The sequence below is a fragment of the Lactuca saligna genome, chromosome 5, assembly GCF_052625555.1.
Source record: "Lactuca saligna cultivar CGN05327 chromosome 5, ASM5262555v1, whole genome shotgun sequence".
In the NCBI taxonomy this organism is placed as follows: domain Eukaryota; kingdom Viridiplantae; phylum Streptophyta; class Magnoliopsida; order Asterales; family Asteraceae; genus Lactuca; species Lactuca saligna.
The window spans coordinates 212,574,714-212,589,870 of NC_136421.1; the positions used below are offsets into that span (position 1 = coordinate 212,574,714).

General features: G+C 33.6%; 2 protein-coding genes, 1 non-coding gene and 1 pseudogene across 3 annotated transcripts; 1 reads left to right on the forward strand and 3 right to left on the reverse strand.

Annotated features, from left to right (window-relative positions):
• Positions 1–3,806: 3,806 nt before the first annotated feature.
• On the reverse strand, positions 3,807–4,841 carry LOC145046225 (uncharacterized). Its single transcript, XM_078994521.1, has 2 exons — positions 4,256–4,841; positions 3,807–4,186 (listed from the first exon to the last, which is right to left on the reverse strand). Exons 1-2 carry the CDS (start codon positions 4,839–4,841, stop codon positions 3,807–3,809), a joined length of 966 nt encoding a protein of 321 aa, XP_078850647.1.
• A 2,434-nt stretch (positions 4,842–7,275) lies between these two features.
• LOC144998836 (uncharacterized) lies at positions 7,276–8,393 on the reverse strand. The gene is made up of 5 exons (XM_078958570.1): positions 8,113–8,393; positions 7,959–8,030; positions 7,811–7,867; positions 7,574–7,657; positions 7,276–7,489 (listed from the first exon to the last, which is right to left on the reverse strand). Exons 1-5 carry the CDS (start codon positions 8,323–8,325, stop codon positions 7,331–7,333), a joined length of 585 nt encoding a protein of 194 aa, XP_078814696.1. The 5' UTR covers positions 8,326–8,393; the 3' UTR covers positions 7,276–7,330.
• Positions 8,394–11,376: 2,983 nt separating this feature from the next.
• On the reverse strand, positions 11,377–14,608 carry LOC145046226 (serine acetyltransferase 5 pseudogene; annotated as a pseudogene).
• On the forward strand, positions 13,362–13,444 carry TRNAL-UAA (transfer RNA leucine (anticodon UAA)). The gene has a single exon. It is a non-coding gene; the product is annotated as a tRNA-Leu (tRNA).
• Positions 14,609–15,157: the final 549 nt, after the last annotated feature.

Genomic DNA, 15,157 nt, shown 5'->3' on the forward strand with positions numbered 1-15,157 from the left:
AACCGGCACGATACCGGGAGACGTAAATAGTGAATTTACGATAGAAGACTTTTTAGCCTTAGCAATCTAAACAAAAGTCGTAGAATATGTTAAACTAAGAACATCGATAAAAAGAACGCCCAAATCTGACTTCGTATGAAGAAGTTATGATTTTTCTAAGATTCGGCTTAGCAGTGCACGGCCTGAAACTCGAATTTTAGTTCGAGCGGTTTTTGGCTTACACAACATAAATGAGAGTTGAAGATCTCATTAATAGGAAATCAACGGTAAAAAGACAGACAAAAACAGAGTCCGTATGTAGAAGTTATTAATTTTACGCAGACGTTTAACAGTATAATCTCCTTGTACTGTTAAATTTAAGATCGGTCGAGAATTAGCTGACGGTGTCAAAATGAAAGTTGTAGATCTTATTATTACCTACGCGTGGATATAAAGAACGTCAAAAACGGAGGTCGTATGTGAAAGTTACGGATTTTAGAAGTCGGAAGTGTGCTGTGCGAAAATGGGTAATGTGGCACAATCTTGGCCATTGCTTTCTCCCCAAGGCTTGCCACCAGATGGTGACATGTGGCACCAAGTTCAGCCACATTTCACCCTATAAATACCACCTCTCCCACCCTCATTTTCTTCACACCTTTCCCATTCTTTCTTCTCTTTACTCTCTCTCTCTCTCTCTAGAACCTCTCTCTAGCCCCGAAATCCCCCGAAAAGCCTTGGGAACCTCCCTAGCACGAGGCGGAAGCCCCGGAGTGCTCGAAGGCTCCGAGAAGAAGAGCTTTTCGGCTCGGGAACGCTGCTCCAAGCAAAGCCCGGTTTTCTATAAAACCCGCTGTAAGTGAGCTACGCCTACGCTATTTTTAATATAACTTTTATTTAATTATAGTAACGTTATTAGGAACTTATAATAAATACTTGGGCTATTATTATGGGTTATATAAGTATTTTTTTGACGCTTATATAATAATAATAATAATAGCTAGACTATTAATTAGTCTCGACGAATAATAAACTAAACTCTAGTGGTAATAATACTAGGTTTCGTCGAAGAAAAATTCTTTTTAAGAAGCGAAGCGCTGTCTGAGTTCGGAATCACCACCTTTTCCGGTGAGTGCATAGTTACCTTCAACTTACACATAGATATGAAGTATTTTATATAAATTACGTGCTATGTGTGCATATTATCTGAATACTTGCTATCTATGCTAGATGAACGTTGTTATACATGTTTTCAATGATTTAAACTGTATATGTATTTTATATCTACGAAAATGTTGGGGTAAAACATGGGTAGATGTAATAGGTGATGTGTGATAAAATGATGAGAGGCCTCGATGTTGTTGTTGTTGATCCAGTCATCTAGCGGAGTATAGATGACGACCACGGACTCTTCTAGACAGTCCAGTGGAACACTAGCAGGTTCGCAACTTGTAGGTGTTGTGAACGATGTGTTCACCGGTGTACTCCATCCCCCACATGGTTGCCTATTAGGACATTTATTGCTGAGGAATCCCCTTAGCAGTAGTGTCCGTCCCGATGATAATCCTTAGGCTAGGTCCCTTATGATAGGTGTTTAGGGACGTAAAGTGAGGATAACGGGAACGGGTAATCGGGTTATTGTTGATTGATGAAATTAATAAACTTATTTATTGTGGGTTGAAAACCCTATGTGCTCACCAGGCTCCCAAGCCTGACCCACTCAGTTTTATGTATTACAGGTAGTGGCGCATGAGCATAGGTGTGATGTTTTGGACGAGGGATTACGGATATAGACCTGTAGATATGAAATAATGTAGTAAGGCTTATATTGTACTGTTTATACTTTTGATCTGTACGAACATGACATCCCGAGTCTTTTAATGAATACATTTCTATGGAAATGCTTTTGATAAATCTTTATCATATTATTGTTTTGGGACAAATTCCGCAAACCATTTATTAAAAGATAACTCTGATTTTGAAATAAAGTATAAACAAAACCGGTCTTTTCTGGCCGTGATTTTGGGGATGTCACACACTGCCACCCGACACGGCGGCCGGTGGCGGCAGGAAGCGGCAGCCACCACCCTAAGGTGGTGGTTTTCAATTTCATTTCATTATACTTTAGCTAATTACACTTTACAATGCCTTAACCAAAAATAAACACATGCTAACTACATTAAACACACACAAACCACCTTGAGGTGGCCGACGGTGGTGCATAGCGGCAGCCACCACCTCACGGCGGTGGTGGTGGCTGTTTTCAGTTTTCCGACCAAATGAAATCACCCATCACACACACCCATATGCATTTCTGCTTGCAAAACGAATCCAACACCCACCTGTGGTGGGTGGCGACGGCAGCAACACTCTAGTGGCAATCAACGGCGGATTGCAGCAACAGCAAGGAAATGGCCACCATGGTGGGAAGCCATGGTGGTTCCCACGTTTTTCCGGCCAACAGAAGGCATACGCACACACTAACACAAGTCAAGCAAGAGGAACACACCCAATCACAGCCACCCCCACGGTGGCTCACGACAGTCGGAAAGAAACGCCATCCACAGTCGCACCCGCTGCTCGATAAGGCGGTGGCGGCGATATCTTGACGACAGAAGAAGAAGAAGAGACGAAGTGGCGGCGTAGCAGCAACACAGAATGGAGCGGAGAGGAGAGGAGATCCGTCGGCGGGAGCAGTGGAGGAAGAACCAAACGACAGCGATGGTGGCCTCCGACTTCATCATCTGTGGCGACGGTTGAGAAAACGACATCAGCCCCGATGTCGAGCTCAATCCCTTCGTCGGAGTCGTGATGGCAGTCGCTCTTGGCTCACTGAAGTGTTACGGAGGCGACGCCGGAGGTGATAGAAGGAGGGGTGACGGCTGGAGGGAGGTGGGGTGACGGCTGCACATAAGGGGGGCGTTTAGGGTTTGCTAACCGGTGAAGCAAGTTTTTATACCCGAGGCTACTAAACATTATGCCATAACGACATAAACAGTCCCTCCTTCCCAAAATATATTCAAATTAAATCCTGATGATGGTATTTTAGACCCTTAAACTTTCAATTATGACTTTTTAACCCCCGTAACTAACTTCTTGCCACACTATTCCGCTTTTAGGGCTATTATGTATTTATTACTTTACTTATTTAATAAATAAATAAACGGGTATTACAATAACTGTAGAGGAGGATTTTCCACCGGGTCCCCCACAAGTTCGTGCTGGATCATTTTGGTCTCGTGTCTGTCATTTGTTTCACCATTTAATGGGGCGTACTCAATATCGAAGAAGAAAAGATGTCAAAGCGAAGTTTCTGGATTTGAAAATGAAGGTGAAAGAATTTCAACGTATTTACAACGAGTTGGATAACGAACATGCAAATACGGAGGAAGACATTCTACGACAGGTGGCTTTGGAACTATACCGTTTTGAATATGATGGTAGCGAGTTTACCCACTTAGATGCATGGAATCTTTTAAAGAATGTTCTCTTATTTTTAATATGCATGTTGGTTAAGGTAATGGATTTTCGTTATATAAGTTGCTTGTTGTTGTATGTGTATAGTCGTCATTATTTAATAAACGTCCATTTCTTTTAATGTATGTTGTTTCCTCAATAGCCAATACATAATACGACATAAATTAAATAACTAATACATAATACACCATAAAATATGAATGAGGTACATAAATAACTAATACATAATACGACATAAAATATAAACAGGTTTAACGGATAACTAATACGTAACACGACACTAAAATAAAAACAGGGAACATAAAAAACTAATACATAATACTACATAAAATATAAAGGTGCTACATGAATAACTACTGCATTGAGGGAGGTAACAGGATCACCGTTTCATTTGGTATTTCCCAATGTACATGTGATGGTATAGTATTCACCAACTCAGATCCATATGCAAGTCGATACACATAACTAGTGAACTTGTAATCAACCATTCTGTTAATGGATTCAAATGTACGGGTTCTTAGACATGCTATAGCGTGGGCACATGGTATACCGCTTTTTTGCCATTTACCACAACTACATACCCTTCGTTCAAGTTGTACGTTGGTGGTGGCAAAATCGTCATCGACTTGATATGTATCCCCATACAAACGTCTTGCATTCCAATTATAAGACTTGTTGACACATTTTTGAACCTTACTCTCAACGTAAGGGGTCAACCCACCAGAAAACCTCCCTGTAAAATTTGATATTTTAATAAAAATAATAGCATATTAAAAAAACTAAATATAACAATCTCCCTTACCCGCCACGTCGGCCCGTTCAGCATAGTTTGATTGTATCGACGTGGTGATTAACTCAATTATCGTTGTTACAGGAAACTCACGTCTGGATATAATTTGCAGAATTTCAGGGACGTCAATCGATTTAACATTGTAGCGTATTTTTGGGAAAAATGCTCGTGTCCATTTTGAAATCGGTATATCGTCAAGCCAGTAAATTGGACTCCTAAGCAAGGAAAAGAAAGGTGATTTCCTACATGCAGTTTGCAACCTTTCCAAACACAAGTAAAAATCATCAACGCTATATGCATTGCATGACTTCCAAAACAACGATTCAACTTCCGTATTGTTATGTCCCACAGAGTCACGTATCTTTCGAGCTATATCTTTAGGACAATATCCATTATAGGAATCCGGGTAGGCACTCTGAACACCAAATTCTATTTTATCACACAGGTTGCTTATGAAACCAACCCCTAAGTCCTCACCTAAACAATCTTTTAACCTCATCATGAACCATCTCCATGATTCTTCACACTCTAAGGTTCCCAAACTAATTACTAAGAGTAGTGGTTCATGATTTCCATCTAAAGCCACTGCGAAATACATTGTTGTCAGATAGCTCCCAATAAGGGGTAAATAACCCACATATATCAGCGGTATCATGCACCTAAGGAAGGTACGAATCTACATAAAAACGAACACATATTAGTGATGAGTAAAAACTAATCGAGATACATTACCATGAAATATTATATAACTCAATAAAAGAAGTATGTTATACCACGCAACCTAAAGCCACAAAACAGAGTTGAAAGCGGTTGGTATCGGTTTTCTTGATGGCTGTGAAGGTATTAGGATTTGTTCTTTGAAGGTTATGCAAGAAAATTGGTAGTTGAGAAAAGCTTCTTTCGATGTAAGTACTCATTTTCAAAACCGATGAAAGTGCTCTACAATCATCACACAAATGCAACATCAATAAAATGAGATTATAAATAGAAAATATTGTATCTCTACTGTTCACAATTCATAGTTTAACCTTTTAAATTCATAGTCAAACCAGTTCATTTCATAGTCAAATTTCACTGACCGACATGACAATACTACAGAACGTACTTGTCTGGATTTCGTAGTTCAACTTTTTGAATTTATAGTCAAACCAGTTCATTTCATAGTCAAATTTCACTGACCGACAAGACAATACTACAGAATGTACTTGTCTGGATTTCGCAGTTCAACTTTTTGAATTCATAGTCAAACCAGTTCATTTGATAGTCAAAAAGAATTAACTGTAATATGATTTCTTCTATAAAAGGGTGTCACTCGGTATGAAAAATGTATCTGTCAAAGCAACTCCTATTTATAAGAAAAACAAGGCTAATGGCATACTGCAATTGCGGAGGAGAACGTATCGTTAGGATTTCGGGAACATCTAAAAACCCAGGAATATTGTTTTACGCTTGCCCATATTTGGTATCATGTTGTTAACGTCATTCAAATTTAAACCCTCGTGTCTACATGACAAACAATTAATTTCTTACTGTCAATGTTAAATTTAACAGGGACCAAAATGCGGGTTTATTAGTTGGGTTGATGAAGAGAAGGATCAATCATCTATGGTAATAGCTAAAGTAGCTAACTCTAATAAGCTCTTTCAATCAGAAAATAAGAAGTTGAAGATAGCGTTGATTTGTAGTTGGGTGTTGTTCTTGGCAGTTCTTGTTTACAAGTTGTAAGCTTTTTAATATTGTTTTTATGGTTTTGAAGTTGTTAGGTCAATAAATTGTTGTATTTGTACTTACGTTTACAACAGTCTACTTGTAACGTTAAAACAAATGTTGTAGTCGTTCTTATGTTGTATGTATTCATAAGTTATTAGTAGGTCATTAATTTGTTGTAATTGTCGTAACGTTAAATTTTTTGCCATCCGTTCACGAAACTGAAAAAATAAACTAATAATCATATCCAACATTAATTTAGATATACAATTATATAATCCAACTACATAGGACCAAGACTAGACCCCCAAAAAAATTTTGCTATCCGTTGACGGAACTCTAAAGCTGCGGTCTTTGGGTCAATAAGAACACGTATTGGTTGACCTGAAACGAATCGCTCCATAAACATACAAACAAAAACACCGCAATCTCCTAAATGACTACTTTGTTGGGGAACATTTTCTTCATAAATGAATTGCATATTCAATGGAATCCTTGGGGTGTTCCTCCGGGCCCAATACTTAATCTTGTCCAAATAATTTGCCACCCGACGTTCAAATTTGGAAAAGATTCCTTCAGAGTAGAATTTTTCATAAGCCGCTCTACCAAGACTGTCATAAATATGGACTTCCATTGATGCTAATCATAGTTCCCCAAATAGCCAATGATTAGGGGATGAATGAATCGGCAATAAGACCTGTATAAGGATCATAAAATAAAATTATGTTTTTTTACATCACAATACAAAAACATAACAAAAATAACGATATTATTTTCAATATAAACAATTAAGTTTACCGTATCAACATCCCACCAAGCAACCATGAAGTCGGGGTATGTAGCTATACCAGACATAAACGCCCTCCAGTCCTGTCCTTCTTCCAAAGCATGAGAAACAAAAAAAATTGGAGGCATTATTGTATGCCGGTCGCTTTTAAACCGTCTCTTCATTAATAGTCGGTACCAAATGGTTATATGCTGCACACATGATACTTTTGTTATTGACTAAAAAACAATTAACTTTTAAAATAATAAATTAACAATTAATTTACCGATGACTCCAACCATCCGTCGTGTGTATGCCCAAACAATGAGCTCCAAAAATCTCTATCTAACACGAAATTTAACAAACGATGCTGGACATCATATGAATGAAATAAATAATTTTGAATGACAACCTCACCGCCTGCTACGTAAGGGTGCAGGCGCAACATGGAGAAGTCATGAGCAACACCAAAAACTGGAGGAGGAACGGGGCTTGTTGATTTGATATCAACCTTCTTTTTTGTTCTTCTTTTTGGCTTCGGTGTCGTGTGCAACTAAAATCAATATTCAAATGTTTAAATCTATATCTTTCAGATAATTCACATAAATATAAAATCATGAGTTTATAAATAAAACGAATACCTCGGTGTAAGGAGTGCACAAATATTGTGATGGTTTTCGAGTCCTCATTTTATCGTGTGGAACTTCTTTGCCATCATACTCATCAAAATAATCTACAACTGCCGTAATTCTTATTGCATCTTCGTCCGGCACCTAATTTAATAACCAATAATCTCTAATTATAAATAAGTTTCAATATACTAAAAACAAAATATAATTTAATGTAAGTATAAGAACCTCTTTAGCTTCACTATAATCATTTACGTCAAACACCTCATCATCAAATTTGTTCCCCGTATTGTCATTCCTCTCCTCCGACTCCTACATTAAAAATAAAACTTTATACTTAATAACGAAATACACATAATTTAATAAGCAATAATATCTAATTAAATAAATTATTTAATCTACTAAAAACAAAATATAAATTAATGTAACTATAAGAACCTCTTTAAATTCAGTATAATCATTTACATCAAACACATCATCATCAAATTTGTTCCCCGCATAGTCATTCCTCTCCTCCAACACCTACATTAAAAATATAATTTTTTACTTAATAACGAAAGACACATTATTAAAAAGTAATTATTAAAATCGTAAAGGTAATATCTATAACAACCTTGTCGTCTTGAATATCACCAAATACATTTTCAGTTGTATTGTTTTTATTCAACACTTCATCTTGCACAACCTATATTTTCAAATATAAAATATGAACACAGGTATTCGTATTTGTTAATAAAATTTAAAAAATAATGTAGCGTGTAACTAACCTGTTCATCATAATTTCTTTGTGACACTATCGGATCATCAAAAGCAATGTCGTTCCAAAATTGTTCAGTATTCACTTCTTCACCAAAAAACTCTGTAGGTTGTCGGTTCATAAACACATGCTGCTCCAGTGCATGTAGCCGTTTCAACACCTCGTCTAACTTGTGTTTTCCACTGCCCCTACCTCTACCATGAGAGCGACCACTGGACGACATACTAGACGAAGATTCGTCTTGTCTCCTAAAATGGTCCCGTACTGGGGATGGAACTGCTTTCCCTTCACCATATACATACTTTTGAAATGACATATAATAACAAGATGTCATCTCACCATCACCCGGTAACATGTTTTGTCTTGGTGGTAGACCCTCCTAAAAAATTAAACATATTAAAAATGTATATAAAAGTATAATAATCAAGTTTATTAATAATAAACGAAAAATTTATAAACCTGCATCTTTGACCAAATCTTGTTCACGTCAACCCATTTTAATTTTTTAGTTCCACTTCATCGTTTCATCCGAGGCAAGTCTTTATTTTTTTTCAACACAAATCCACATGCGCGAACAGCCGGAATCATCTCATATATCCATATCTACAATTTTTTATAATTACAGTAATAAAAGTTAAAATTAAAATAAAAAACTTAACAATAAAACAATTTAAATATTAGAATATTTTTATACTCTAATTGGAGCCGTAAATCCTGATACGGAGTACTTTAAAGTTTGACCACGCTCAGAAAGTGATAAATAATGATGTATTTTGTTCCATGTATCCTCAAGGTCAACATAAGTAAAATCACAAAGATAGCTACCTCAAGCGAAACTAACAAAACAAAAAAACAATATTAGTTTTTATATAAATTATAACTTTAATAAAATATAACTTTTAACTTAAACAAAATATACCTGTTCCAGATATCCAAATTCTCAGCAAAAAAAAACCAATCTTGTGGCACCCGATCATTAACTTCTTTACCCATAAAACCTTCACACAGAATGTATATCAAACATACTCTAACTGCATCAACGTCGTCAAGTGCTACGAATGTTCGATTTAAAATTAAACGTTTAAGGTCGCCGATTTTCACCGAACTATTGGTATGGTCCGGAAATAGCCGTTCACGCAATAAACATCTTTTTTTACTGCTTAATAATTTTTCCGATCCTTTTTTCCCAATGTTTTTTGGATACTCCCCAAAATTGAAGCCGGTTATCAAACAAAACTCTTCCGGCCCATAAACCATTTTCGTATTGCCTACTCGAAAATATAATCGTTTTATTCCATATGGAGATAAAACAGGGTCCGACCGGATCTGATGAAGGAACATTTTATGGAACAACAATGCGTCCCCTTGTAAACGAGGGACATCAATAAAATAACCAAATATGGTATTTCTGAAAATGGCACGTCTGACATCATCTAAAACTTCAAATACTTCCCATATGTTACCGCCAGAACCTTTTAAGTTCTCAAACGCTTTCACATTGATAAAACTAAAGTCATGCTGCAAAAGAAACACAAAAACAAATTAGATAACTAAAAAATATTTTGTTTTTAAAATATATGATTACGAACTGCAATACATAAACAATTAGTAATGCAAATACTATTTCTTAATTAATAATTATTTTTATATTTCCGATAAAAAACAATAACATACACATATATAAACAATTTTCCAAGTTATACAACAAATATATTTACGATAAAAAAACAATATCATACATAATTATATAAACATTTTATTAAACATATTTTCAACTTAAACGACAAATATATAAATGACAAATTTTCAACTTAAACGACAAATACATAAACATTTTTTATCTTTCTAATCATATAAACAAACAATTTTTCAAATAAAACGACAACCAAATTAACAATTTTGCAAGTTATACGACAACAATTGTTCAACTTATACGACAAACACAACCAATTTCTAACAATATATATACGATAAATTTTCAACTTATACAAATGCTATACTTATAAAACAAATATATATACAAACGACTATTTTGCACATACTATAATTTAACTATTTTTCACTTTATATAAACAATTATACGATAAAAATATACAAGTTTTCAGGTTATACAACAACTAAACAAACAACAAAAATAACAAATTCTAAACATTATCTACGCAATCTCTACTTGTACATTCAAACAAACACTAACAAAATACCATTTAAGCTTCAAGTATACTAAAGAAATATTAAAACTATCAAAATACAACAAAATTACCCTTTTTAACACTAAATAATACAATAAATGATAACAAAAAAAAAAAGCTTAAACATTTAAAGAGTTAAAATCTAACCATATTCGCCGGATTGTTGACATAATCCTCCATTTTCTTCAAAAACTAGCCAAAATCGCGAAAATAGCCCAAAGATAGAGAGAGTTTTTGTGTAGAGAATGGTGAAAATGGAGAAAAAAAACGTTTATATACCGAAATAGTGGGGATTTCGCAGATGGAGTCTCAATTTCGCTGATGGAGTAAGCCATCTGCGAAAGTACAAGCAGCTAAAGCACAGTTGTGCTTTAGCTGCTTGTACTTTCGCAGATGGCATGTTGATTTCGCAGTTGGGGCATTTCCATCTGCGAAATCGTTGGCTATTTTTGTAATTTCGATATTTTTTGGCTATTTTTGTAATGTAATTAGTGTAAATGACTATTTTTGTCATTTTCTTTATAATAAATCGTTTACTACATTGGTCTAACAATTAAACATATAATTTTAATTAATTTATTTTTTGCATGTTTTTTTTTCTTCATAATTTGCACTTATTTCATATTTCAAATTCAAATAAACTTTTCATTAATCGCTCCTCTTTAACATTATGTTTTAATTAACCCGTATAATATACGGGTTTCACAACTAGTATTACATAAATAAAAACTACGATTTAAGCCTCTAACTTCCAAATATTGGTTAGTTTAACAAAGATACACCTAATCGTAAAAATCTCAATCATCACTTTGGAAAACCATATGTCCAAGCATCCCCATAATATTTTTACATTTGGCTAGCAACAATCCAAATAGTTCTCTTAAGTTTCTGACCTAAAAACAATTATTAGACATTTCTTGTTCTATAACCAACACTCTTGATATTATTTGAGTTGCACTAATTTCAAACATTTTGAACCTTAGTAACCAACACATTAAACCATCAAGATAGATTCAGATTCAGATAGTGTAATCAGATCCACAAACCATCAAGATAGATTCAGATTCAGATAGTGTAATCAGATCCACAAACCATCAAGATAGATTCAGATTCAGATAGTGTAATCAGACCACTCTGATATAAACGAAGTATGATCCATAGACATCCCCGGACATTCATCAAGCTTCGACGCCTCCTTCCCTTCCACCACCCTCGCCGAATTCCCAACCGCAGTGGCACGTGGCGGCACTTCAATCAGAACCACCGAACCCGCACCAATCTTTGCTCCGTCACCAATCTTCACGTTCCCCAAAATCGTCGCCCCGGCACCAATCAACACCCCGTCTCCGATCTTAGGGTGGCGGTATCCGCCAGCTTTTCCGGTGCCTCCGAGAGTGACGTGGTGGAGCATTGAAACATTGTCGCCAATAACTGCGCTCTCACCCACAACGACACTGTCGCGTGGTCGAACAATATTCCCTTCCCAAGCTTAGCACCCGGGTGGATGTCAATTGCAAAGACATCGGAGATCCGGGATTGAAGAGCTAGGGCGAGTGGTTTCCGGGATTGAGTCCATAGTTTATGAGACACCCGATGAGCCTAATCAAATGAGAAAAACAAGTCATTAACAAAGGGGCTGGGATAATGTGTCGACATAATAATATGCATCGATGCTCCTTGGCAAACTGTTGTGGTCAGCTAAAAGGTAACTGGACAAATATATATTTTTTTCTTTTAGAATGTAGTATATTTTTGAATACTTCTCTAATCATAAACGAGTAATCTGTAAACGAATTTGTTATTTTTCAATCGTCATACACATATTTTAATTTAATACAACAATAGTAAACCACAAAAATGAAAGTGCTTCACTTAGATAATCACAATCTGAAAGAAAAAGTTGATTTCGGTTCTTTGCTGTTAACCCCTATATAACTAATCATAATCTTTTAAAGTACTCTAATTGAACTTTTACAAAAAAAAATGTAATAAAGTCCCTGAAGTTTGGCTCTGTAACGAAAAGTCATCCTTTTTTGGTGCAATTTAGATCAAAAAACCGGTAAACAATCCTTGTTCTGGGCTAATGTCGTTTTTCAAGGTTTTCTGAAAATTTAAGGACTAGTCTGAAAATAAACAATAAATATGGTTTTTCCGTTATGTTTAAAATTTAAGAACTTTTCTGAAAATTTTTCTATTTATATCTAAATTAACAAAGAAAAGTCATATTTATTCATTAATATATATATATATATATATATATATATATATATATATCATTTGAACTAAAAATTTCATTTTTATTTACTAAAAAATATAATAATGATAATTTATATATCATTTTTTTAGGTTTTTTTTGTCATTTCTTCAATAAATATTATAACTAAAATTATAATTGTATATATCATTTTCAACATATGTTTTTATAACAATAAAGGTAACATGTGTCCTACAAAATTCAACAACTCACTTTATTTATACCTACGACGTGAAAATTCAATAATAAAGGTAACATGTTTCATAAAAACGCATTTCATACGATAAATTTTCAAATCAATAAAGTCTTCTTAAATTATATATGATAACTAAAATCATTAAGATACCATTTGTATGAGTTTTCTTCGTTAATTTAGTAGATATAAAAAGAAAATTAATTTTTATTTTAAATTTAACCTTATTAACGAAAAAAACATTTCTGATTGTTTATTTTTAGAAAAATCCTTAAAATTTTATGAAACCGGGGTCAAGTGTTTTTTTTTTTTTTTTTTGCAATTGTTTACTAGTTTTTTTGAGATAAATTGCAACCAAAAAAAATCAAGGATGGTTTTTCCGTTAATAGAGCAAAAGTCTAGATACTTTATTGCAGATTTCACAAAAAAAAAAATGCAAAAAATATAGAAAGATAATCAACTTTAATCAATTTCTTTCACCAAAACAAAAGGGTAAAGTCTGTCAACTTTTGTTAAGGTCAAGAAACTTAAATAAGTAAAGTAACTTTCAACTATTTCTATTTCGGTCGACAGTTAGTAGTTCTAAATATTAGATAGACGCAATTAAGATAATTGTACATGTAGCTGGTTTGCCCGAGAGGTTAAGGGGGAAGACTTAAGATCTTCTGCACATAAGTGCGCATGGGTTCGAACCCCATAGCCAGCAATTACATTTATTTTTTTTATAGATTATTACAAGTAAAATCAAATGACCATTCATATTGTAAGTGGTTACATCATCAAACGAACATTCTAGATTATCGTTGATTAGTATGGATAAAAAAAAAAAAAAAAAAAAATCATACGTATGTTTCACTTAAATTGACATATTATTCAATGATGATATCTGGATTGGAAATAAATTCATACGTATGGATAAAAAATATCAGTATGTAAGATTGACATGCATAAATAAAAAATGTTGTATATAAATTAGTTTTTGTGAGATTTGGATTCAATTATGCGGCTGTAAAACAGCTCGAAAAAATCATTTTTGACAATTTATGTTGATTTTCTCATTATTGTTACTCAATCGTTGATAAATCCACATTTTTGTTGAAAATCAATGTTCATAAACATCACCACCAACCATTATAAACATCCATCTTGATTAGAGGTGTTTGAACAAGTTAAAACAAGTGACTATTTCTATTTGATTTACTACAACTTCAAATAAGAAAGTTATGTACAAAAATTATACCTACAATATGATTTATAACGAAATTGATTGTCATATCAAAATAACCCTTTGATCACTCATGCAGAACGGAAGTAACATGTTTAACACACATTTTAGAGTAAAACTGATAATTTTGCAAAAATAATTTAAGGTCACAAAAGGGTGCTTTGTTTCACGCCTATGATCTTCAACCCATCGTTGATTTTATTTGACGTCTATGATATAATTGATATTTCGTGGACATCGAGAAAAGAATTGTTGGACCTTCCCGCTTCAATTTGCTGAATACGTGAAGTGAACAACTCATTAACCTAAAAACGAAATATGGGTCATAAATGAACCTAAGGTACTATTATATATTGGATAAAAATTGGATCTGAGAGTGGATCATACTTTTTAACCCTTATAAGTTGTTATTTATAATAATTTATGATTTAAAATGGTATATTGTTTTATGTTTGCTAACTAAATTACCTTAGTTACCAAATTACGAGTTTCATCATTTTTTATTTTTGAACTATTATCATTTTTAGCTAATTTAAATAATAAGATCTCTATATCTAATAATTGAAATCGTATTGCTTTAATATTATCGACATGGTTGGCTTGACGAGTAGATGACAATAGATTAAGAGTTAAATCATTTCGCATTATCCTTTAAATTTACAATGTTTTGATATCGTTAAAATCGTATTTATGTGTTTATATATATATATATATATATATATATATATATATATATATATATATATATATATATATATATATATATATATATATATATATATATACATTGTATGGTTCTAAAAAAAATGCTTAATTCTACCATATTAATCATATCATACAAAGTTAAGTTGCAAACCACAATGCGTATAACAAGCTCCGGTACTTATATTTAAAAGTACTTATATTTAAAAGTTTTTTGTACTTCTTTTGATGGTTTTCTTTCATATTTGATCCATACTCATAACCAATTTATGCACATTATGAATATCAAGATCAAGCAAATTTAATTCACTTTTTTAAAACATCAAAACTTTATTGGTCACTTGTATTATTTACATATAAGAAGCCTAAAAAGGATTCTTCAACGCATATAAAATTTGATTGAGATATCCACATATTTTAAAATTAAACTTTTTTGTTCTTGGTGATTTATGTTGAGAGTATAATCTAGTATTATAGAAAAATATTTTGTTT